We start from the raw sequence: 25,990 nt of genomic DNA on the forward strand, positions 1-25,990 counted from the left end.
TAAGTGTATAAGCGCCAACGCCTCTCCCGCGCCGAGAGGTTTGGATGCGCCGTCTGATCCCATTGGCTACACGTAGAGCGTACTGCGCACACAACAACAGCAGCAGGCCCCTAACTGTTCGCGACACATGTAGCACATAAACGTGATGGCCAGTTAAATATAAGCCCGTGCAGCACAGAGACGGGGCGGTGGGGGATGGGCGTCGACAGGCATGTGCAGGGGCCTGAGTCATGTTAGTGTGGGTGAGGAGGATTTAGGGGGAGAGGGCTGCTGCAGGTGTTCAGTATGATGCCGTATTAAAGGTTAACCTAAAGGAGTAAGGGAGTAGTATTACCACAGTGACCAGCAGGGGGCAGGGCAGCCAAAACACAGTTTACACCAAATGCTAAATAATGAATAGCTGTTACTCCTTCTGAAACTGCCCTGAGATAGACTTGTAGAAGTGTGGCTGTCGATATTTGCACAACACAACTGCTGATATAAGTTAGGTAAGGGGAATGGATGGACCGAATAAAAAAAAAGAAACAGGGAGAGCCCCTTTAACTGCAGGCCACAGACCAGATCCAATCATTATTTCACGCCACAAAATCAGTTAGTAGGCCTTCACAGCTGCGCTTGCAACACGTGGAGGCCAGAGCAGTGTAAATATTAGTAAAAGATAAGGTAAAGGTCATGGGAAGATTCAGGATTAACTAAAAAAAAAAAAAAAGAAGTGAACAAAACAAACAGGTGGAGAATTCAATATTCCAACAAGTCCCTCTTAAATTATAAAAAAAATACTTTGTGCAGACACTAAATATATTGATCTTAAAAGGAACAGGCCACCGTTTTTCCATACCGAGATATGTTCTTGCCTGAGCTTAGACGAGTTGACACGTAAACTGTCTGGTCTTTGTGCGTGCCCTCAGTCACACAAAACGACCAAAGATGTTGTTAGACAGTTACATATATACTCGTCTAAGCATATCTCAGTGGAAAAACAGTGGCCTATTCCTTTAAGGGTATGTAAATATGTTTTAATCAAAATGGTAAAAGTAAAAGTGCTGAGAGGATGCTATACTACAGTACATATAAAAAGACATTGTGCTGTCGGCAACAAGTCGGAAAATCTATGTGTGTGTGTGTGTGTTTGCAGCAATTCACAAACCTTTGTTTTGCCTTTGTCCATAGAAATTCAATCATGTCGCGCTGGCCAACTCCGCCACACTGCTTCAAAAAGTGTGGATTCAATAAAGCATAAACCTTTATCTTATTACTTTCATACAGTGTCAACTTTGTATTATATAGGAGACAGAAAAAAATGTTTTACAATTGATTTAAGGCTGCAGCAAGCCATGATTCAAGCGCATGTACGCTCGAGCTATGTCAAGATTACAAAACAAATGCTTGGAAAACATAGGAAACCGAGCGAGGGGGGGCGGGGGGGACACAAAGGCTCATGGGGAGGAAAAAACAGGCTATTATTTGCAGTAGCTAGTCAAAAATAATGAGCTCGGGAGAATCAGCAGGGGGCATTTTAGGCTTTCTGCATCTCCAAACCATTATAGGAACATTGTGCAAAAGGCGAGCTGGAGGAAATGTGTTGTGGTTTTTGAGCCAAAGCCCCATGGAGTCTTGGAGGTCGCGTGAAGGGCAGAAGGAGAATTGAGATGACAAAATCTTTCGGAAGAAGTCAGGGCCTTTACAAGCACACCGGGGAGTGCAGAGACCTGACAGCCAATGCAACACTTTCTTACCTCAGCAACTCCTCGAGGAAAATAACGATCGGGTGTCAAAGCAAGGCAAAAAAAATATTACAGTGGATAGGACGTTATAGGAAGGTGTGTACTTAGTTTGGGAACACAAAGTTTATGCCAAAGCAGAGCTACTGTACGTTCATTGCTACTCAAGTCTACACTGAAGACATGTATAAACTTTACATTTGAAGCAACGTCGAGTACTTTTTTAGGAGACCTGCATGTGTTAATGTTTTTGCATCATTATTCGACCACTCCTCTGGCTGCACCGACACCTGTCCCTGCCCGGCATGGTCAACATGGCGTCACTCTTGATTTTCACAGAATCTATCTCGCTCATGATTTGTGCATCCTACCGCCGGCTATTTTAGGTACATGTTTATCGAGGTGGACAAGCGTGTGTGAACGAAGACTGATGGTATTCAAGCACAGGAAAAGTGCTTGATTCGCTGCCGTTAGGGATGGGTACCGTTCGTTTTTTTTCGATACCAAGTACTTTAACGATACCTGCTTTTCGGTTCCGGTGCCTTAACGGTACTTTTTTCGATACCAATGTTATTTTAATTCAATAAAAATGACGTGTATTAAAAGTATAGTTCAGGAAAAAATCCTAAAACGGCACAGCAGAAGCTACACAGGAGCAGCAGCGTCGCCTGTGACTTCGTGTTTTGAGCACAATTTCCACTTAAGCAGTAATAAAAAGAGAGAAAGGACGTTATTACCTTAAGCTGCAGAGACAGGACAGATCTACATCAGGACATGGTTTTCTTTCAGCTAAACTTTTCTAAACACACTGCGCTGTTCGACGAAGCGAAAGCAACTTCACACTCAAAGATCCTTATATGGTGTGAGCGCTCACTCTGCCACTAACAATTTACCAAAACTGGACCAACAATGTCTAATACAGAGTGAGCGCTCGCTTTCAACAAACCATCTTGGATATTCCTGTCGCTGTAGCTGCTGTAAAGTTGTAAACAAGAGCACGTAAGCTCAGCCTCCGTGGGTCTGTCGCTAAAGGTAAACACGTCTTTCTTGTCACTGCTCTTTTTTGCTTTTCAATTTGACTAAAAGCTCAAGTTTCTTATTCAGTCCTGGTTTAGTCCTGGTTTATAACTGGTTTTGTTTAGCTCTGGGTTTTACAACCGGTGTAGTCTACATCCTGCTCAGTCCTGCTCAGTCCTGACGCAGACCGCGGCTCTGCCATCTCTATTACAAAAGTTTAGCAAGTTTTGCTTCGCTATAAGTTACATCTATAAAATATATCTTTGCTTCGCCCCATTTGCGCTGAAGCGGGTCAGTATCTGCGCACACGTTCATGTAGCTTTTTAGAGACTCACTGCGGGTCACATATTGACGTCTGGAGAGAAAAAGAACCGAAAGTTGGCACCGAAAGAATTAAAAATTTTCGATACCGCCCCCGACCGGAGCTTTTCGGTCGGTTCCAAGTAGGAACCGTTTAACGGTGCCCATCCCTAGCTGCCGTCTTCCTTCATTTGTAGCCTGACATTGACGGTCTTCTGAGACACTGGTTTGGCACTGAGCGCAAGATGAAGATGCGTTGCATTTGGGACACGGTGATGACACACAGAGATGATCGCTGCTGACTAAAAACTGCAGAACCGCTTCGATCCGTACGTGCTTCAACTCATATAGTGTCAAAGATGAACTGAAAGCTTGTTTTTCACAGTGTCATTCTCGCTACTGCTGGCAGAGGGTGCTCCAGATGAAAAATACGATGTTGGGCACAAAAAACGGATTCTTAACCGATACCCGGTATGGCTCTCAGCGCTTTAAAAACTATCACCAACTAAAAGTAAGTGAATATGGACATGCTGTGTGATTTTGAAGGACAGAACCTGGAGAATTTACTCCCCAAGTTAGTTTTAACTTTCGCAAATGTATTTTTGATCACCGCGCAAACTGTCACGGCTAGCTACAGCATGCTAAAGCTAGCTGCAGCATGCTAACGCTAACGAGAGCTTATCAAGGCTGGGTCAGAAATTAAGCTAGAAATACCTAGAAGAAGAAGCCGAATAAAATAAAGTAACCACTGCTGGAGAGGCCAAGTGTTTGTATTTTAGTTTATGAAATGCAAGAAAAACTAATCTTGTAATGATCGGATCACTTTATGTGAGTTGTTTATATTAATGTAACCGAAAAGCCTATGTAGCCATTATAAAAAAAAGTCCAGTGATCCTTGTTAAATGTTTCCCATTAGTTTATGAATAGATATAACTAATAATTGATCTGTAGCAAGAAAAGATAAGACTTTATTGATTGTTTTCACTCAGAAAGAGTCACTTTTAAGAAAGTCTCTTGGTATCGGTTAATAATCGGCAGATACTCAAACTCCAGTATCGGTATCAGAGGCAAAAAAGCTGGATCGATGCATCTCTACCCAAAAGAATGTTTTAAAGTCTCAATCATGCAAAACACTATGTCAGAAGTCATACAAATAACTGCCTGTGTGTTATATATGAATCAATAGGAAATCAATAAGCCAGCATTACTTACTACTGCAACATTTACTACACTCCAATCCAGAGCCCATAGATCGTCTTCCTGTATGTGTTTAGAAGTTGTGGTATGGGGCCGGACAGTGGTCAGACACTTCAGCACACTCACAGTAGAGCCGCATATTGACCACCAGGACGAATACGAGTGCAAATCGATGTGTGAGGCTACGAGGGGAATGTGCAGGAAGTGCCGAGAAAGAATAAAATTTGCTCATAAAGCTCGTCATAAATCACGCGCAATGGGTGTCGCTTTAAGAGCTTGGCTCCATAGGTGGAAAGAGCAGGAGGTGTGTCTATAAACATGTACTGTGTCGATTGGACAGGATCCCTCCCTAATTAGTGTCCAAATCGATTGGTTAAAGGCAAAGCAGCAGAGAGAGGAATAAAAGCCTGCCAAAGCAAACTTCATCAGGTTTGTTCGATGTTCCTGTAGGTCTTATTGCAGTTATAGCAAATTAAGTAAGAAGAGGCAACTAATAAAAAGAGAAAAGATTATTCATTAATGGGTGAATGAATGACAAGGGAACAATGTTGTTGGTTAGGAGAAAAACATGTCTCCTTTAACATTTAATAGGCAATAAGTGAGTGATGATATTTTGTTAGGTAATGGCATAAAATTATCAACCTTCACTAAAGTCTAGACAACTCCAACACGTCTCCTCCCTCCTCAGAGTCATCGCTCCCTCGAAAGAGATTTGGTTACATAATGTGCCTCAATTAACAACACGCAATTAGCACATCAAAACACTACGACAACCTCCGTCAGATCGACGCGCACAAGAGCACGATCTACAGTAGCATGTTCTTTATGCGCCGCAGCACTGCTGTCATTAGCCGAGTTTCCTGAAGAACCTATAAACCTGTAGCCATTCATTCTGCTCAGCCCACATGACACTGGCTGTTTACAATGAGCCGCTCAAGCGTTGCATGCCGTCTGCTGGGAATAATTACAGCGCAGGTTGCTGACCTCTCAGGCAGAGAGCCGTGGTATCACACTCCCCACACCTCCGCCCGTACAATGAGGCGGTGCACAATGGTGTAGAATCCCTCTGCTGCGTGAAACAAAGAGAGGAAATGATGCTCTTAAATGATGTTTTGTCGATTAAAGCAAATTTCTCCTTGAAGCTTTTCCGTCATGACGTCACTATGGCAAATCATACCACAGATTTTTGTTCTTATGCTATGGTTGTTCAAACATTTATTTTAGTTCCCCAAATAACAATTTAAGACAGGGGTGTCAAACATACGGCCCGGACAACATACGGAGATGATTTAATCTGGCCCCTGCCCTGTAGAGCACAAATTCCAGAATATGTAAAAAAAAAAAAAAAAAAGGAAGTCTCGAGCCCATTCCTTTGCAGAGTTATGATTTTTTTTTTAAAGAGGGGGTATTATGCTTTTTTCAGCCACATAGCACCAGTCTATAGCACACTACAATGATGACGAAACCTTCTGTTGGTCTGTCAATGCAGTAAATTAGAATAACTGCCTTGTATAAAATTGCTCTTTCAAAATGGCGGTAGCAAATGACTTGAAATAGGCCTCTGTCTCTTTAAAAACCTCTGACCCTTTGCGACACGCCCCCTCCACACGCGTTCTGTGGCATCACAACAACACTGCGCTCGTTGTCTCAACAGTATTGAAACTACGATCGGTGCATTTTAATTTTTATTGTTGGAAAGGACCTACTGTTTATCACTTTGTAAACAATGGCCACACAGGATATTATTTGGAGACGAACCTACCACACGGGACGCTTGGAAGGGGCTCTTGCCTGAAAAATAACTGCTGTTTGGAGGCAACATCTCTTTGCATCTGCCATGCCCTATGGATCTCTAACTATACCCCCATGGACGACACCAGGATCTGCAGGAGCCCATACGATTCAAAGACGGACATTATCTCCGCAGGTGGACAATGGTTTTTCGAGGTTACCGTTAGCTTGTTATAATCGACTACAGCTCATTGTTGATGAAAAGTCTGTAATAAACCACAAATGTGTAAAGCCAGGCTCATTGTGTGATCATCGTAAAGGCTGCTTCGAGTAGTTGCCGGCTTTATTGACGTTATTTGTGCATAATATGCTGCCTGTTTTCAATGAATGTTGTGAAGGTGAAGGTTGTTAGCTTGTCGCGGCTAATAGTGCCTTAGCTCCGGGAGAAAACCACTCGGCTACGACTCACTGTAGATGAAATGTGAGCAATAAACTACAAAATCAACAAGCCCGGCTCCGTGTGTGATCATCATAAAGGCTGCTTCAAGCAGTTGCCTGTTTTAGTGACGTTTTCAATGCATAATATGCTGCTTGTATTCAGTGAATTTTCCCGTTAGCTTATCGCGGCTAGCTTGTTAGCTCCGGGAGAAAACCACTCGGCTACGACTCACTGTAGATGAAATGTGAGCAATAAACTACGAAATCAACAAGCCCGGCTCAGTGTGTGATCATCATAAAGGCTGCTTCAAGCAGTTGCCTGTTTTAGTGACGTTTTCAATGCATAATATGCTGCTTGTATTCAGTGAATTTTCCCGTTAGCTTGTCACGGTTAGCTTGTTAGCTCCGGGAGAAAACCACTCGGCCATTGTAGATGAAATGTGAGCAATAAACTTCCAAATCAACAAGCCTGGCTCCGTGTGTGATCATTGTTAAACGGTTCTTTATGTGTGTGGTGGTTTTATTGACTTTATGTGTGCATATTTCTCGTTTTCACGTGATGACTCGAGGTTTAGCTTAGCATTAGCTTTCTCCGGAGGCTCTGTGCATCATCAAGGCCCAGCGCAGAACCAGACACTGAAATAAGTGTTCTTGTCACCGGTTTGAATCCTGGGTGTTTCGGTAACAGAAACACTGATGTGTGTCTTTGTAAAAGTCTGCTGTGGCTCCGGTTCACAACACATGGAGCTAATCCTCCATGATGACTCTGTTTACATCTTAGGGCTAGAAACTGCGGGGAGGGGGTTCTGCTGAGGGGCAGTGGTTGGTTACTCGGCTGGTGACGAAAGGTCGGAGGCGTATCCTGGAGGTCGAGGGCGTTTCCTGAAGGAATCAGGCGTTTTATCCCTAAAATGGCCGCCATCAGAGTTTCTACAGATTACTCGAAAATACGTGAATGTGCCAAGGCAACACTTCAGGCATGGTTTTAATGAGGGAATGACTTAATAACATGATGTAAAGCTTGAAAAAGTCGATTTTGCATAATAGGCCCCCTTTAAGAATAACCAGAATGCTCATTCTAGCCACTAGGGGGCATTACATTTAAAAAAAGGAAAGAGTTCCACACGTGTCCAGCAGAGGGCACTGACATAATAAGAGCTTAGGATATGAACAACACATTATTCAGCCACGTGGTAAATGGACAGTCTGCCCCAGGGCGGCTGTGGCTTCAATAACATCTTACCACCACTGAGTGTGGAGTTAATGAACATTGACTATGTAGCACTTTGAGGAACTTGTGACACAGGCTTGTAGTGCAATACAAGTGTAAGACGTTGTTATTAATGAAGCTACAGTCAAGTTGGGGCTTTGACCAAATCACAGTTTATTATTATCAATTTATTGGAAACATTCTCTCTATTATATGCAGCCCGCGACGCCGTGGGTCCAAACCAGGAAGTCACAATTTCAGCCACATTTTAGTATTCCTCCCTTACAGCCGCTCTGAGTTACCCTGGCCTGAGGCATTAAGACTCCTTGTCCCCCAATGACATTGCTTTCTAGCGAACCTCGGCATTGCTCGGCTTTTTAAATTGGGATGAGTCAGAGCAGAGAGAATCACTACCGTGTGCACAAATCTAAGCGTTTTTTATTTATTTATTTCAACTTTTTTTTTTTTTTTGCCCAGAGTGGAAGGCAACATTTATTCGAGCACTTTCTATTAGCGAGTGGGTAGGAGTAAAAGTCACTGCAGACGTACACAGTTTTGCAAAAAAAAGCAAAAGCATGTGTGGAGAGAGCGACAGACAAAGTCAGATTTAGAGTAATTTAGAGCGGGAAACCAACATGGCAACTTTAATCATTCCTAAATCCGATCCCTTTCGGCGCCTGACAGGGCTAAAGGACATTAAGCTGGACACGCTGTCAGGAGAGTGGGGACAGCTGAAGCCCGAAAAACTCACTGCAAAGCCTTCTAAGAGCGGGACAAACATCAGGAGGGTTAGGGTTTTTAGGAATTTGAAACACAGAGCATGGGGTATATCTTCCATTATAAAATTAGTCTTCTTAACGCATGAGTAGAGCATCATAGGAACATACAATAGGCTGAAAATAAGCTGTACTGTATAAATCATCACCTGTCAATTCAAAAAGGTATCTCCAAAATAATAAAATCTGTTTTCAAAACATTTTCCTCGCGATAGTTCAGTCGAATTGGATTGACATGAGTCAAATCTCTGCAGCTCTTCAGTGACCTTGCTCCACGCCGCGCTACTTTTAAGCTCAGAACACCATCTGGCAGACACAATATAACAGCTTCAAGCAAACAGAGACGCGTAGTGACTAACAGAAGGAACCCGATTGGGAAGTCGCTTTAGGGCCGGGCTGATAAGGCAAGAAATACATGTTTGTCCATTTTGATTCATCTCAGTTTTTAATTGAATATGTTTTACTAATATAAAGTTAAATAAATAGCCCGATGAAGCCGAGGCACTCCGTATATGCAGGGACCATTATTGCAGACTGACACCAAGTTTAAAGATCACGTCTTTAACCGTAATGATCCAGTGCAGCTCTCTTCACCATTCCCTTTTTTTGAAATAAATATGGCTTTTATGGTTCATAAAACAGACCTTCAAACGAAACCTCAGCTTCAACAACAAATGCTTTCCACACACAACCATTCAAGATAAAATAGCTCCCATATTCGTCTAAAGTCCACTCTCCACTCCAAACAAGGAGCCAGTAGACCTGATGTTTGAAAAGGCACATATAATTGAGATTAACCACAGATCTAATCACAATTTCACTAAAATTCAATTAATTGCACGGCCCTAAGAGATTATTGTGGAAGCAGGAACATTCGTGATAGTAGTGACTATGGGAGGATATCTTTAGTGAAGTAGTAGTAGGGGATTGTTTTCACTACTTTCTTCAAAATCCTTACTCAGCTTGCATATTGCTAATCTTGTCACTCCCAAGGCCGTTTGAACAGACTCCTCCACTGGGATGTCTTGCATAAATTGCAAATCAGATCCACATTTGTTGACAAAGATGAACACAGCTTGCGGCGCGTCACCCCAAAGGAGAAACATTGACTGCCACAAAGAACTCCCCAGCATTGATACTATAATCTACATTCAAATCGTCAGCCGAGTGGATTGCGTTTGTGCACAAGGTCACAGCGAGTCAGAGATGCTACGATGAGAACCGTCCCATTTGACTATACCAGCCTCGGATGTGGTGAGGAAGAGATAATCTGGCAGAGCGTGCAGCGACAATTTGATGTATAGATTTGAGTGTTTTTGCTCGCCCACAGTGAGCTGATGAGTTATGGAGGTGCAGTGGCTCGCGGCCGCCACCAGCAACAGAGGCAGGTCTCAGGAGAAGGAGAGCTCCACACAGCTGCAGGCCGCACAACAGCAAACACACATCTAATGCAGCTTATTAATAATGACTAGCATTGTGGGAATAGGGAACCAAGAGATTTTGTTTTCAAGAAGTGGATTACCGTATTCTCCGGACTACAAGCCGCTCCGGAGTATAAGTCGCACCAGCCAAAAAATGTATAATGAAGAAGAAAAAAAAATCATATAAGTCGCTCCGGACTATAAGTTGCTCTGGAGAAAAAGTCACACCAGAAGAAGAAGAAAAAAACATATATAAGTCGCTCCTGAGTATAAGTCGCACAAGCCACCCTGGTTGTTCAAGCACAAACTCATTCTGTGGCTGTGGCCATCTAGCTTTTAGCCTGTGATCAGCTTTTTGGTTTCTTCATTGCAGTAAGAGTAACCTCCGCTTTTCATCACTTTCTCGCTCAATTACAAGTTTCTCGCACAATCCAAACTTTCATTCTGCTGCTCGATAACAGTTTTTGGCTGCATAGTTTACTACTTGCAGCTTACAATCTGCAGAATATGGCTTTCTTTTTGGGGGCATTTGTGTTCAGTCTTTGCAAATACTGGTACACAAACCTAGAGCGCCCTCTAGCGGCTGTCAGCGCGAAAATAACATGTGAAATTAGATATTTTGATATATGAGTCGCACCTGAGTATAAGTCGCACCCCCAGCCAAACTATGAAAAAAAAGAGTGACTTATAGTCCGGAAAATACGGTATATGTACTACCACTCCAACTAACCAGCCCTGAATGTGAAGGAAGCATGTAACATATAAGATACCCAGCCCTTTGGTGAAAAAGGTAGATGGTCAAGATGGTAAGATTCTTTCTAACTTGGAAACAAAACACAGATTGCGTTCATTTGCGAGCTCGTATATCAATTAATAAAAGGATTTAAATGATATTTCTGTCCAGTCCATTCCCATGTGGATATGGTCTCAAACAGCACCAATTTCTATTATTACTAGCAATTGCTGCAGCCAACAACGCTCCTCACAGTATCACAGATAAGATAGCGCTGCTTATTCACCAAATCGCTAATGTGTCCGAATCACAAACCTGTTTTCTTTCCACCACAAAGCCCATTTTCACCAGTGAGATATTTGCAGAAAACAATTGTCGGTGGTTTGCGTCTGTCCCACTGCATTAGCACACACAGATCAATAAACCCCGGCTATTCTGGGCCCTCGGATCTGGAATAGGGAGGGAGAGCCGGCCTGCAGCTATAGCCTGTGACTGCTCCTCTGTCTGCACCCCTCTCCAGACCCTGGCAAAGGGACACCAGCTGCACAGTGGCGGGGCGAGCACACGCGGGACACTTTTGAAGGGATCAGACGACTCATTGGCTTTTTGGCTACAGGGATTGGCTGCTCTTCAGAGGAGGATGTGGGTGACAGATATCCACACACTCTCAATGGCGCCGCTGTAATTTTCTATCTTTTGCCCGGCTGCCAGCGGATAAATGGTGAAGCGCCTGTTGTTTGTAGGTTAGCAGAAGAGACCAAAACATAGCGTAGAATCAGAGACTCGAGGTCTGTAACCAACATAGCCGTGACTAAGACCGAGACGTTTCAAGATCAATTTAAAGTCTATAGAAAGACTTGACAGCGATGACCTTACCTCACAATAGTAAAAGTATGGCACCTACACAAGCCGGATGTCTCAAATGTCACACAGAAATGCTCTACCCAACAATACACAACCTTCTTACATATAGTAATGCAAAACACTTAATAGTATCTACAGCATTCTCTGACAATCGACACCTTTGTGTTGGTTCAATGTCTAGGCCCCGGGCATACAAGCACCACATGAAATAATCAGAAAAGCGACAGGCGCATGAATAAGGAATTAAACTAATGGAAGCCGGAGGAAGCAACAAGAAAACTGGAAAAAGATGAAGATATACAGTATATTCAACATGGCATGACAGTCGAGATCGCCGAGTTTCACTTCAGCTGAATGTGCACGCCATTGTGATTATTTTGGAGGGTTCTTGCTACAGAATAGAAAGAGAATCACACACATTCATCGACAAGAAACTTTCCTTGATAATGTGCTACTAGGAGGTACTTTTATGATTCAAGTAAGTTTTGACTCATTTTACGCACAAATGCTCTGTACATCGAGCCATATGTGACTTTATGCTGACTTCGCAAATTCCTCTCGGGATGTAGACAAACTTAATTTCAGGCACTGAGATGCGAATGTTATACTCCATCAGTCCAAACCAACACACCACGTAATGTATAGCTTCATCTCAATGTCAGAGACTGAAAGAATGGAGTTTGACTTCACCTTGCTCTGACTGCGATAAGGCTCCATCTGATCCACATCAGTCAAACGGCAGAAAAACTCCTCCTCTTCTATCAGACTCAAAGTGACCAGCCTTCAAGATCCCCGCGCACAAAGCCCCGGAGACAATACAAACTGATTGGTCCTTTCATCTTACATCACAGAGTCTGTAAGATCTCCGAGTGGAGCACACACGAGAGATGGAGCAACCAGCACAGTATAGGCCACATGAGCCTTGCTTCAAGCAGGGGGAAAAAAATGCATGGGCTGCCGTGGTGTCGCCGTGCGTGACATAACATGCATACCCTCTGCTTTGTCTAGAAGAGGTATCTGAAGCCGTTTGTTTTTTTGTAGAGCTGCATAACATGGAAAAGCAATCAATCGCCAAAACTGGATCCCTTCCAATCCGCAGGGTGAGAAACGGATTTTATTTTACAAGCACTTGTGCACTGCTATCCTTGACCCGTACATAACCATGCATTCATCAAACTCCAGAACTGTCAGCAACTTCATAGTTTGGATGTCACGTTCGCAGCCTTGGCCCAGGTGATCATAGCTGAGTCATAGTCGAGTAGACGCCAAGCAGAAGGCTCCATCACAGAGAAACGAGCCGGGGGAGACGGTGGGACATGCAGGCAAACACATGGAGAACCTGTAAAATCACGCGCACACACACACACACACACACACTCTCTATATTGGAGGCTATATTGGAGACTATATTGGAGGCTATATGGCTCCCTGCAGTGCCATTCCACCACAAGCTGTTCGTTCGTGTTTGTGAAAACCACCCCATGCTGCACCATAGCATCATACCGCAGCCGCTTATATTAGAAGCAAGATAGACTTTGATATGTTGGTAACTGCATTTCGCTTTGCACAGGGCCATGCCTCAAAATGTGCTTTGATACGAATCACATGGTTTGCAGCTTATGAAAACGGCTTCAGGAGAATGGCGTTCAGTAAATGAGGAAAGTTGTACTGTAGCCATGTATAAATAACACAAATCTGCAACAATTTAAACAACAAACACCATGAAAGAACCCCTGCCATGTAACTGTAAGAGGGCGATTCAAGTCTATACCACTTGTTCTCAAACTGCAGTACATGTACCACTGGTGGTACTTGGGCTTCTTGACCCTCGTACTCTGGGTCACCTGCAATTTTAGACTTTATTCACTTTAATAAGAGATGATTACGTGTTTTTCTGGTTTGGCTAAACTCCCAGTGCAGACATAATTTAGTCAAATTTCGGTCTGGATTTGGTCTAGATCTGGACATGTTGGTACTTGCAAGGTCAACTACAGTGGTAAGCATAAGTATGGGCCCCCTTTTAACTATTCGACATTTTGCCATACTATGGACCATAAACAAATATATTTCATTGAAATTTTATGTAAAAGACACACACTACGTGACACACAATTGTGAAGTGAAATGAAATTTATACATGATTTAGATTTTTTTTATAAAAATAAAAAAAAACTGAAAAGTGTGAAATTTCCTTTTAGTGCAACCAATTGCTATCAAAAGTTGATGAGTTCTTAATGATCACATGTTGACCCAATGACTAAATAGAGTCTACCTGTGTGTAATCTAATGTCAGTTCAAATACAGCTCATCTGTGATGGTCTCAGAGGTCTGTTAAGAGACTATTGTGGAGCAGAAGCATCATGAAGTCCAAGAACACACCAGACAGGTCCGGGATAAAGTTATTGAGAAGTATAAAGCTGGGTTAGGTTATAAAAAGATTTCCAAAGCTTTAAACATTTTTCAAAGTACAGTTACATACACCAGCCAGGAATGGAAAGAGCATGGCATCACTGCAAACCTACAAAGACCCGTCTGTCCTCGTAAACTTACTAACCGAACAAGGAGAGCACTGACCAGAGCTGGTACCAAGAAGCCTATGATGACCCTGGATGAACTGCAGAGAGCTACAGCTCAGGTGGGGGAAACTGTACACAGAACAGCTTTATGGATGAGTGGCGAGAAGACATTTTTGAAAGAAAACCATGTCCCGTTTGCTGTTTGCCAGAAGCCACATGGAGGCCACATGGAGGCTTCTGGCAAACAGCAAACGGGACTTCTTATGGTTTTCTTTTAAAAATGCCACACTGTCAATGTTCATGAACAGAGTAATGCTTCCCTTGCACTGCAACAGATCTAAAATGTAAACAAACGGCACCTGGATTCCACGCCATCAGCTGTTTGCCCACCATTCACCAAAACATCCAGGAACAATCGCAGAAGTAAACACAACCGCGCCGATAATGATTACAGATCCAAAGAAAGAGCATCTGCCAACTAAAGTCACTGGTCTTATCAAGCAATCTTAGTTAAAGTGCCAATTTCAAGTTCCATTTGCAAACCAAGTTGGTAAGAAGGCGTAAGGTTCTCAACATGCACTGTCAGACACGCCCCTAAAATACAATGCAGCAGTACAGTCTTACGTCCAACCAAACCAAATGCGTTCCACCCAGTCATTGTTAGATGCTCTTACCTCAAGCTGCTTCATGGGAAACTGCAAACATTACAGACAGCGACAAATGAAAGGATACATTCGTAGAGCCCCAGTCTGCGTTCCTATGGCCAGGATCTTCTGCACCGGGTCGAATGCCATAGCGGAGGGCTGGTAGGGGAAGCCATGTCGAACAGTCTGAGAAAGAAAACGCCATTAAAACAGTGAGATGGCCATAAAGAAAAAAACACGGTTTGCATCTGCACTTCACAGCGGGGCGTTGTTTTCGTCAAAGGATGTCACACACCTGATTTTGGTAAACAAATGGCATGAATCAGTGTGCGAAAATGTTACGAAATCAGAATGTGAAATAAGGAGAGGACCGAATGCTTGGTGATTTTTTTTTTGGCGTTAGTCTTTAGGCTCCTTTTATCATTGGTCTATTTTGAGTCTTCTCTCTCATTTCTCTCCTTTTCATCTACTTTCCCTTTCTCTCTCTCTCCATCTCTCTCCTCCCACATGAAGTCGTGATGGCGATGAAGTCAAGGAACAAAACACACGGAAGCGAGCAAAGAACAAGCATTTCGTTTGCAGCAGGGCCCGGCGTTGGAGAAGGTGTCTCTCTCTCCCAGTGCAGTTGACATTAGTGACACCAGGGCTTTGTGGATGCAGTCTGCCAAAAAAAAAAGGACCACACCGTTTACTTAGTGGCAAAAAGGCTAAAGCGGGGTTACGTAAGAAGCACCCGGAGAAGCAAAGACACCTGCTTTCTTCAACCACGCGCTCTTCTCGGGCCGAGGTAAACAAGCAAGTTCAAGGCGTTTCTGCTCAAAGGTGGTTTTCGGTGAGAAGCTTTATACAAGGCCCCGGGAAGTCCAATTAACTACGACTTTTCCAGCGCAAACTCCAGGTGTCATCGTGGCGAAACAATGGACGATTGCCGTGACGTAGTTCAGCATTATTGAGCATGGTGAATAGAGGAAAACTTTTGTATGTCGTGCATATAGCTGCGACTCGGAAAGCAAAAACAGCATTCCTTTATTTTGTTGTTTAAAGTATTCATGTTTTTGACCACTCCTTACTTTGATTTCTAGTTCTTTATATACCATTGGCAACCAGATCGAACTCTTGGTCTTGGACTCTCCTGAGCTACGTGGACCTTTCATTTACTTGCTCAACCCTATGCAATATAAAACGGTTTTGCACTAAAACACAGGGGCATTTCTTTATAGGCACTTAACATAAAGAGGCACACAGGGACAACCCCAATTTGCCGTGTTATTAGAGCATAAAAAGGCATGTAAATTGCAGCAATGCTATCAAACCTATCCACTGTAGGAAGGAGGTACTTCTTACCCCCCCGCCTCTTTTAAGAAAGTCCCCCAGCGAGGCGCCACTATTTCCCACTGGATCAATACTGTAAGCTGGGGGGGTTCAGATACATGCATGCCCGCCTCCATGCATTTTGGAGCACACAGTCAGTGCCAGACAGGCATTGATGGAGTGGAGAGTGATTTGCTAATCTAAAGGCTAGCAGCAGATTATGCAAGAAGGGATCAGTTCTGGCCCAGCCCCTTCAATCTGACACTTCACGCCACATGCGGCACACAGTGACACATGCATGGGGGAAATAATAACAATAAATAAAATGCATGTATCATTTTGTATAAGAAGAACAGCAGTAGGGGTGATAGGCTATACAGCATATAGAGCAGACTTGATGAATGAATCTGTATGTGGCGCTTTTGTGAAAGGGTAAAAAGTGAATGGACTGCAGAGGGAACTGCTGAGGTGGGAACATAGTGACTGTTTTGGAGGTCAATTCCACCTGCTGTATCTTCACACGGGATGAGTGCTTCGTGGGTTTTGCATGTGTGCGTGTGTGTGCGTGTGGGTGTGTGTGCGTGTGTGTGTTTGGTCAATGAAGCGCTGGGACCCACCTTGCAGAGCTGGAAATGCTCGGACTGGATGCTCTCCGGGATCAGATGGTTCTCCTGTGGTCCCACTTGGACGGTCGGGGCGGACGAGGACGCCTCTTTCAGACCGTCCAGCACCTTCCTGATTGTGTTGAACTTTTTCATTTTTGCAAATCTCTACGGCTTCAGGGATTCACTCAAACAAAAAATAGGAGAGGACTCAAACACCTCTAGTTCTGTCTCCGTTTTTTTTTTTTTTTTTTTTGTTGGTGGGAGGGAAATCTCACATTTTCTCCCGGGCGCGTTCCTTCTCCATGCTGAGTAGTAGTAGTCGGATCTTGCGTTACATGCGACGATTTTTTGTTTTTCCTTCTCTTCTCCTTGCGTGGCGTGCTGCTGGGCCCCTCTCTGTTTTTTTCCTGGCTCCCTGGGTCCGTGTGCCCCACTGCGTCTCGGTTCGCTCCTCCGCGTCCCTCCCCTCCCCGACACAGAGCTCGAGGTGAGTGTGCGCCGCTACCGCTGCTGCTGCCGCTGCTGCTCAGCCAAAGCGGAAACGAAGCGCAGCGCTGCTACTGCCACTTGTGCCGCTCCTCTTGCGCATGTCTGACCGAGCAAACGGCTTCGACACAAATCCGTCGCTTTCTCTCTCTCTCACTTCACCCTTCTTTCATCTGCCCCCCAGCGACAACGCCCCCTCCCTCCCCGCGCTGGTTTTGCTCCACTGCACCTGGCGACAACGCGACCGCTGCTTTCGCCGCCGCTGCCGCTGTATACAGGGTTCTATCGCATTGATAAGCACGGACAAACCCCACAGTCTTTTAACTCGTTGTCCCCCCCCTTCTGAGCCGCAGACGGTTTGTTTATATTGACGTGCGTAAAGTGCTGCGCCATATTTGATGTCCCATGGAGCTTGCTTCAGTGACAATGCAGCATTTCAGGTGTTTGCGTAGAGGCCAAAAGCCGGGGGGTAAAAATCTACAAGCTCGCTCAAATGCTGCTGTTTGCACCTATATGAAAGTATTATTTATGTATTGTTACAAGTGGGGTAAATGCAGGTTGCCGATCATTGGTGGCACAGAAGTCTACTAGGGCTTCATATGGTGTCATTTATGCGTAAGTGTCCCATTATTAAAGGGGGGGGGGTATTATGCAAAATCGACTTTTTCCAGCTTTACATCATGTTATTATGTCATTCCCTCATTAAAAACATGCCTGAAGTGTCGCCTTGGCACATTCACATATTTTTGAGTAGTCAGCCATTTTAGGGATAGGTTTGCCTGAGTCCTCCTAGGAACGCCCCCACCTCCTGGAGACGCCTCCGAGCTTTCGTCACCAGCCGAGTAACCAACCACTGCTCAGTGTGGAGGGGGCGTGTCTGAAAGGGTCAGAGGTTCTTAAAGAGACAGTGGCCTATTTCAAGACATTCACTACAGCCATTTTGAGAGAGCAATTTTATACAAGGCAGTTATTCTAATTTACTGCATTCACAGACCAACAGAAGGTTTCGTCATCATTGTAGTGTGATATAGACTGGTGCTATGTGGCTGAAAAAAAGCATAATACCCCCTCTTTAAAATGTATGCCTAGTCTTGCACACACGGCGTTAGCATAGCCTCCCCCAGCATAGGTGTAGCTCCAAACTGAGGTGAAGTTAGTTGCTACCAAGCTCTCTCCCTATTTAGTTACATGAGCCTTTACATGATCCATGGGTAGTCACACAAAATTACACATGTCGATTTTTTAAGCGGATAAAAAGGGGAACTATATTGCAACACTACTATATTGCAAGGCGTAGTCATATCACTACATCTTGCAATATAGTTCCCCTTTTTATCCGCTTAGAAAATCGACATGTTTAGTTTTGTGACTATACTTCAAGCTATACCTATGCTGGGAGAGGCTATATGCTAACGCCATCCGTGCTCTGAGGGCACGCGAAAAGATTAGACAGCTACATATCAACCCGTCTAAGCTAAGGTAAGAACATCTCAGTATTTAAAAACGGTGGCCTAGTCCTTTAAAGAGGGGGTATTATGCTTTTTTCACTCACATAGCACCAGTCTATATCACACTACAATGATGACCAAACCTTCTGTTGGTCTGTAAATGCAGTAAATTAGAATAACTGCCTTGTATAAAATTGCTCTCTCAAAATGGCTGCAGTGAATGTCTTGAAATAGGCCTCTGTCTCTTTAAGAACCTCTGACCCTTTCCGACACGCCCCCTCCACACGCTGTCTGTGGCATCAGTGGGGAGGGGGTTCTGCTGAGGAGCAGTGGTTGGTTACTCGGCTGGTGACGAAAGCTCGAAGGCGTCTCCAGGAGGTGGGGGCGTTCCTAGGAGGACTCAGGCAAACCTATCCCTAAAATGGCCGCCATCAGAGTTTTTACAGATTACTCAAAAATACGTGAATGTGCCAAGGCAACACTTCAGGCATGTTTTTTTATGAGGGAATGACATAATAACATGATGTAAAGCTTGAAAAAGTCGATTTTGCATAATACCCCCCCTTTAAAATAATTTCTCCTCATAGTAGCAACATTGTTCTTGACACTGCTTTTCGTCTCTGTCTCTTTAAGAGGCCTGTATGGCACGCCCATGAGCACTCCCTCTTCAGTATGTTGTTGTTGCTTTTACATTTCTTCTTTTTTATGCTTATATAAATGAGTCGGGGTTTCTTACAAAAAGTATTTAAAATAGATAAAATAGATAGTGCAGTGGGCTGAACTGAGGAAGAGAACATGGGAGGAGCCTCGTCACTAGGCGGAGCCTCGTCCCCTCCAGCAAAACAGCAGGAAAATGGCAGGAGATTCACAGATTACTCAAAAATACGTGAATCAATCTGAGCAACACTGGAGGTATGTTTTTCAGGAGAGAATAGGTGTGTTCGAGATGAGCCAGACGGACGCAGTTTTGACAGCCGACTGCAGACGCACGGTGCACGGTACAGGCTCTGATGTCACGGGCACGGAAAGCTCGTGAGACCCCAACGAGACCAGCCGACTTGAACAGCCGCTGCATCTCTCCACGGCCCCGTGCATGACGGGAAAACGCCCATCTGTCCGCGGCTCACGCTCAGGTGATTGGATACGAGTCTGCTGTGATCAGAAACGTGCTCCTCTCGGCTCTGACCCCCCTCCCCTCTCCTCAGGGCAACACTTTCAAATAAACTATGACTCAAACTTGACAACTTGAAAACCCAAGTAGAAAGATAAGCCTTTATTGATCTCACAATGGAGAAATTCACTTGTTACATCAGCGCTCATGAACACCCAGGGGTGCAAATAGTCAGGAAATGTGCAAGTAAGGAACAGGAAAATGTGCAAACAAGTAGCCTATAGGGGTATCTTATCTATACAATAAATAAAGAACTTTAAAGGGGCAAAAATAAACATAAATAATGAAACATGAGGACCATAGAAGTTTGAGAACCCACCCATCCACCCATCCATCCATCTTCTTCCACTTGTCCGTTGCCAGCCCCTTATGGCTCCTCCTGCAGGTGGTGGGTCCACAGAAGGACGACCTCACGGTTCTAACTGGGCCTGATGGTCTCTCATAAGGAGCTTCTGAACCGCTCTTTGTCTGACCCGTCACCTAGGACCTGTTTGCCAGGGGAGACCCTACCAGGGGCACGAAGCCCTCGACAACAGAGCTCCCAGGATCATTCGGGCACTCAAACCCCTCCACCACGTTAAGGTGGCGGTTCCAGGAGGGGCGTTTGAGAACCACCATTGTATTATTTATTCTTTTAGATTGTTGTACACAGGTTAGCTAGTACTGTTAAACTGTTGTTCAAAATTATATCAAACTCAACTTTATTTTATTGTCAATTTCACCTCATGAGTTCAGGGTGGTGATGGGGGCTGGAGTGTCCCAGAGTTTGTGAATGCAGATGGATGCAGAGGAAGGGAGAGTTACATTTACATTAAAACGTGCCAGCCACATTGCATCGATCTCCTGCTAACACCTGCCATTCTTAATTCAAAGTGTAGGCTTTTAGTAATATGGGACCGCTCTGATTCTGGACAGCATCGGTTCCTTTGCATGGGAAGTGAGTGGCAACGGTTATATTGTAGTTTGGTAAAACCCTATTTCAAACACCCTCTCTGAATCTGACAGGCTGGCGGGTCACCTTGCATGTTGTCCTTTCTGACAGCGGCTTAATTATTTCTAGCAACACATCAAAATGCCAGACCGCGCCGGACGAGGAAAGGTTCAAGCAATGATGACAACTGTAACATGTTTAATGTCAGAAAAGGTGACTGCGTGTTTGACAGTAATTCGCGGTGATACAATGAGACATGTTGCTTTAGACACAGGAAGATGAACTGCATCTGTAGTGAAAACGTGTGCACTCCTCATGTCATGTAATGTGCCTTTGATGTCCACCGTTTATTTGTGGATTTTCTCATGATTAGAAATTGATTGTTTTTGATAACAGCCCATCCACCAATCTGCTTTGTATACACTTCACCCGTGATCATCAGCAGGGTCAAATAGAGGGTGAAGCATGTTAGAGCTGAGCATGCAGTATGGGGCTCGACGCACAATTCATCAGCTATGAAGGAAAGACTTACTGTACTTTTACACTTTCATGGATGACGGACAACTTTAATCGAATACCCGTGAACAAACGCGGTGGTAGCAGAACTGCTGCAGGGTCCGACTATTACGCTTACAAATAAAGACTCGGTTCATCCATTATAATGTTTAGAGCATTACGATGCATCATTTAGAAAAGCTAAATTAATGGTCCAATATTCCACTTCCAATGTCTATTGCCTCAGAGGTGCATTCAATGACTCACATGCCGGAGCAAACCGTAAGAACAACAACAACATGTTTTGCTCGAGGACACAAGAATACCATGCAGTGCTGGTATTGGTGAGTGGTGAACTGGCCTAAAAAAAAAAAAAGTTTCACAGGATTTTTATCGCAAATTGACAGCAATATTGAGTTTCAGAATATCCAAAAGCAACGTAAACCGACAAAAACAAATTAAGTTAATGCTAAGATGATGTTTCAAAACTTGACCTATGCTTTAGAGCCATTGTTCAATGTCATTGGGGCAGGGTTCTTCAGGGGTCAACCCTACAGGTCAGGCACCAGTCAAACTGAATGCTCTTTAATGCCATTTTAATGCCCAAATGCAACATTAATGCCATGAACTGAAAATCTGCATATTTCATTTGCAAACATAGCATCAAACAGAATGCATTTATACAGTCACAATAGTTGAACAATGGCATTAGTGTTTGATTTAATGCCAGTTTGAATTAAATGTAATGCTTTTTGATCACATTTAAGGCCTTGATTTTGGCACAATTCATTCAATGGCTTTAAAGGTCCCACAGAAACTCTGCTTCTTCAGACTGCGCCAGGATCTTCACCCTCAAATCAGCAAAACAAATTTGGTGTCACAAATGAAGTAACCCGAAGCCACACGAGCAGGTGAAGGATTAGTCTATTGTGCATGTTTTAGGTCAAACCAGGTCAAATTTCTGTGAGGCGTTTGCATGCATGTTCTCCTGTGTCTGGGTGGATTTCCCGCCTCATCAACCCAAAAACACACAGTTGGTTAAATCAGTTGGGTGTGACCCTGTGCGCTGCGCTACAGAAGATCAGTCAAACCTTAAAACATGCTTTGTCACACATTTATCAAGAAAAAAACACTAACAACTTTGTCAACTCACTTTTTTCAGTTACGTTTATTGTGCAACAGCCCCTCCTCCCGATGTCTTGGGCGCATCTAAGGAGCAGCTGTAAGGTCCCAGGCCCCATAGTCCCGCAGCTGATCTGTGGCTGAGGTCAGGGCCCCACACGCCCAGCTGAGAGCTCTCATGCTCGACTGACACTGACGCCGCCACCTGTTCGAGCTGTTTGCTAACACACTCCCCTCGCGACAGGTGCCCGCAGGCTGTAGGGAGGACATGGGGGAGATAGAGAGAGAGGGGGGGGCACGCAGGCAGAAGTAATGCTGTGTTTGTGTGCTCTTCTACATCAGCACCTGATACCACTGCCTTTGACTCCAGTGGAGAGGGCCGCACTGTGTCTATGTGCATATCTGTGGAAGCTGCTGGGTTACGGCACTGGAAAGTGAACAATGAAAGTAGTATATACGTTTTTCTAATAAAATTTGGGAAGACTGAGACTTCCGGTATGCAACGAAACAAGAAGAACTGTCAGAGTTCAGCCAACAGATGAACCAACAGTTAGCTTCTACGACGCTAACTCTGCAAGAACATGACAATGAACTCGAGGAGGCGCCGCACGCATTGAAGAGCTGGAAAGCCGGTCGGCAGCGGCAAATGAAGTACTCCAAGAGACACTAAAAGAACAAAGGGCATTGCTTGAAAAAGTGGACGATTTGGAATCAAGGGGGAGGCGAAACAACCTCAGAATAAACGGGGTACGCGAGGAAATGGAAGGTGCTTCTGTCATTCAACTTGTCGAGAAACTGTTGGTGAGCCCAGTGAGGCCAGAAGGAATTAGGTACAAGCTCTGATCCAAAGAGCTGTGTGTTAAAGTGCATTTGGACACTTTCTGTTAATTATGTAAACATTAGTATTGTCATCCTTTTTTATGATTCAAATTGCCTGACTTGATGGACCTAAAAAGCCTAAGGTAGAATTAGTGGAAAAGGTTTATACACTGGTTCTGGGAGGGGTCCTGAGAGGGAGGCTTTTCCCCCTACCTTATATAGGCAAAAGTAAGGGAATTACAAATACCCTATCTTGGAAGTCAACTGAGTTTGTTTGTTTTGTTTGTTTAAGTTTGGTTCTGTTTTTGTTTTTATTTACAATGTTCTTGTTTAAAGTTGGTTATAAGACAAGCAACCAAATTGATCGTACTTTTATGATGCAAAGTCTAATGGTTAAAATAATGTCATTGAATGTCAATGGATTAAGTAACCCAGTAAAGCGGGCAAGGGTGATGAATAAGATAAGGAAAGATGATATGCATATCATCATGCTACAGGAAACACATTTAGGAGCTTTAGAGCTCCTAAATGTAACATATAACATATTTTATAGCTCATATTTACAAAGTCATAGGAGGGGAGTTGCAATACTTGTAACCAAAAAAATTAAGTTTGACATTTTCAAAGAAGTAAAGGATAAGGAGGGGCGATATATTGTGGTAAAGGGTAAAATCGAATATAATCTTATGACGTTGGTTAACATCTATGCACCACCTGAAAGCAAAACAACATTTTATAAAGAATTCTTTAATACGCTCACAGCTGAAGCAGAAGGGATCTGTGTTTGTGGAGGGGACTGGAATTCAGTTTTAAATTTGAAATTAGATACCACAAGTAAAAACAGAAGTAAAAAAAGTCTCACAAAATTACTTAACACTATGGTGGAAGAAACTGGCATGGTGGATGTACGGAGGAAGCTTCACCCAACTCTGAGGGACTATACTCATTATTGAGTGCCTCACTTGGTACATTCCAGAATAGATTATTTTATAATGAGACAGGAGGACCTCTACCGAGTAACTGAATCTAAGATCGGAGTCACAGATGTTTCAGACCATAGCACAATCTATTTAACCCTTAACTTACAGAATAACCCCAAACATACTGTATGCATTTAAATGTGGCCCTTCTTCATAACCAATCAGTCGTTGGCTCTGTCAAACAGGACATCAAAACATTTATAGATGAGAATGACAAGGGGGAGGTGGACCCATCAATATTATGGGACTCGTTAAAATCTGTCTTACGAGGAAAACTAATAGCTAAGGCATCAAACATTAAGAAAACAAGGACTGAAGCATATCAAAGATTAATCAAACATTTAAAGGACCAAGAGGAAAAAATCATTCTGAAAAAGGATCAGGACACCCAAAAAGAAATTAAAAAATTGAAATTGCAACTTGAAAAATATTTAGATGATGATGTAGAGAAAAAAGCGAGATATACAAAACAAGCATATTATGAGCTAGGCCCAAAATCTACCAAGTTGCTTGCTAGAAAATTACGCAAACAACAAGCAGATTCAGCAATTTTGAAAGTCAAAGACCCTACCTCGCAAAAGCTTCAAACTGAGCCAAAGGAAATAGAAAACATTTTTGATCAGTATTACAGCAAATTATACTCGGTAGAGGACACTCCAAACAAAGAGTCGATTAGAGCATTTCTAGATAAATTAGACCTTCCTTGTATAGGAGAAATTCAAAATAAAACAATAATAGCTGAAATTACATCAAAAGAACTGGATAAAGCAATAAGTAGACTAAAGGCAAATAAAGCCCCAGGTAGTGACGGTTTCCCCAGTGAGTGGTTTAGGATATTTAAGGACAAACTGAAACCACTTCTTCTTAGAACTTTAAACTATATCCATAAAGAAGGCAACACCCCTCCCTCATGGAAGGAAGCAATTATTACACTGATTCCCAAAGAAAATAAAGCTAGAGAAAAGTGTGCCAATTATAGGCCAATCTCAATGTTAAATGTGGACTATAAGCTATATACATCAATTATTTCTAAACGATTTGAAACCTTTATTTCTGATATAATTGATGAGGATCAGACTGGCTTTATAATTGGTAGGCAAACGCAAGATAATATCAGAAGAAGTCTTCAAGTAATTCACAATATTTCCAGCAGTAAGCTTAAAGCGGCCATGATCAGCCTCGATGCAGAAAAGGCTTTCGATCGAGTAAACTGGGATTTCTTATGTCTAACGTTGGAGAAATTTGGCCTCACTAATGACTCCATTCAGTGTATTAGAGCAATTTATTATAAGCCAACTGCAAGAATAAAAGTGAATGGATCTCTGACAGATCTTCTGTCTTCTGATTCTGCATAGCTGCATAGATTCTGTCCACCTTACTTTATGCAAAGTACTGAAGTATTCTGTACCATTGTCTTTTGCCACAATGTATCTGGGCCTTTTGTCTAATGTGAAGAAAGATGATGAATATTTGGTTAAGATATTATTGTCTGCAGGCAGGAAAGCAATAACAAGAAGATGGCTTAAACCTGAGCCACCCAGCCATACCCAGTGGATGGACATTGTGCAGGAAATATTCACCATGGGAAAGAAAAATGGGACAAATGGTCAGCATATAAAACGGCATTAGAATCTGTGTAATTTGATTTTTTTACTTTATCATGACAAATGGTCGCTGTCTTATGTTTAATTGTTCATTTTATTTTATTTTTTCATTTTGTGAACATACATAAAACTGAGATCATCATGTTATGTGTCATGCTGCAAAAACAATAAATATAAGAGTTATAAAAAAAAATTGGGAAAACTTAAAATAAAGAAAAAGATCTTAAAGCAGTACTAAGTAACTTTTTTTTAACATAATAAATCCTTTTTGTAGTCCCTCTGGGGGTAATTCAAGTGTTAATGGGATGATTGGGGGGCCTTTCATCTCCCCCTGGTGTCTCTGGCCAGAAAATCACACTTGCAGCTTTCCCTGCACCGGGTCGGAGGCCCCAATACACACCAATAGAAGAAGCTAACGGGCAAAGCTAACTGTGGGCTAGCGCCACTTAA

At 43.3% G+C, this 25,990-nt stretch overlaps 1 protein-coding gene across 4 annotated transcripts in view; it reads right to left on the bottom strand.

Annotated features, from left to right (window-relative positions):
* Positions 1 to 17,099, bottom strand: part of stxbp5a (syntaxin binding protein 5a (tomosyn)) — a 103,843-nt gene extending 86,744 nt beyond the window's left edge. For 2 of the 4 annotated variants that reach the window (XM_079571948.1, XM_079571947.1), the window contains exons 1-2: positions 16,497 to 17,099; positions 14,657 to 14,754 (exon numbers count right to left, since the gene is read on the bottom strand). In XM_079571948.1, the coding sequence (XP_079428074.1) occupies positions 14,657 to 14,754; positions 16,497 to 16,637 (239 nt within the window). In that variant the 5' untranslated portion in view covers positions 16,638 to 17,099. The remainder of the gene's footprint in view (positions 1 to 14,656; positions 14,755 to 16,496) is intronic. The other 2 variants (XM_079571949.1, XM_079571946.1) reach the window with 1 other exon arrangement.
* Positions 17,100 to 25,990: the final 8,891 nt, after the last annotated feature.

The sequence above is a fragment of the Gobius niger genome, assembly GCF_951799975.1.
Source record: "Gobius niger genome assembly, chromosome: 15".
NCBI classification, from domain to species: Eukaryota; Metazoa; Chordata; class Actinopteri; order Gobiiformes; family Gobiidae; genus Gobius; species Gobius niger.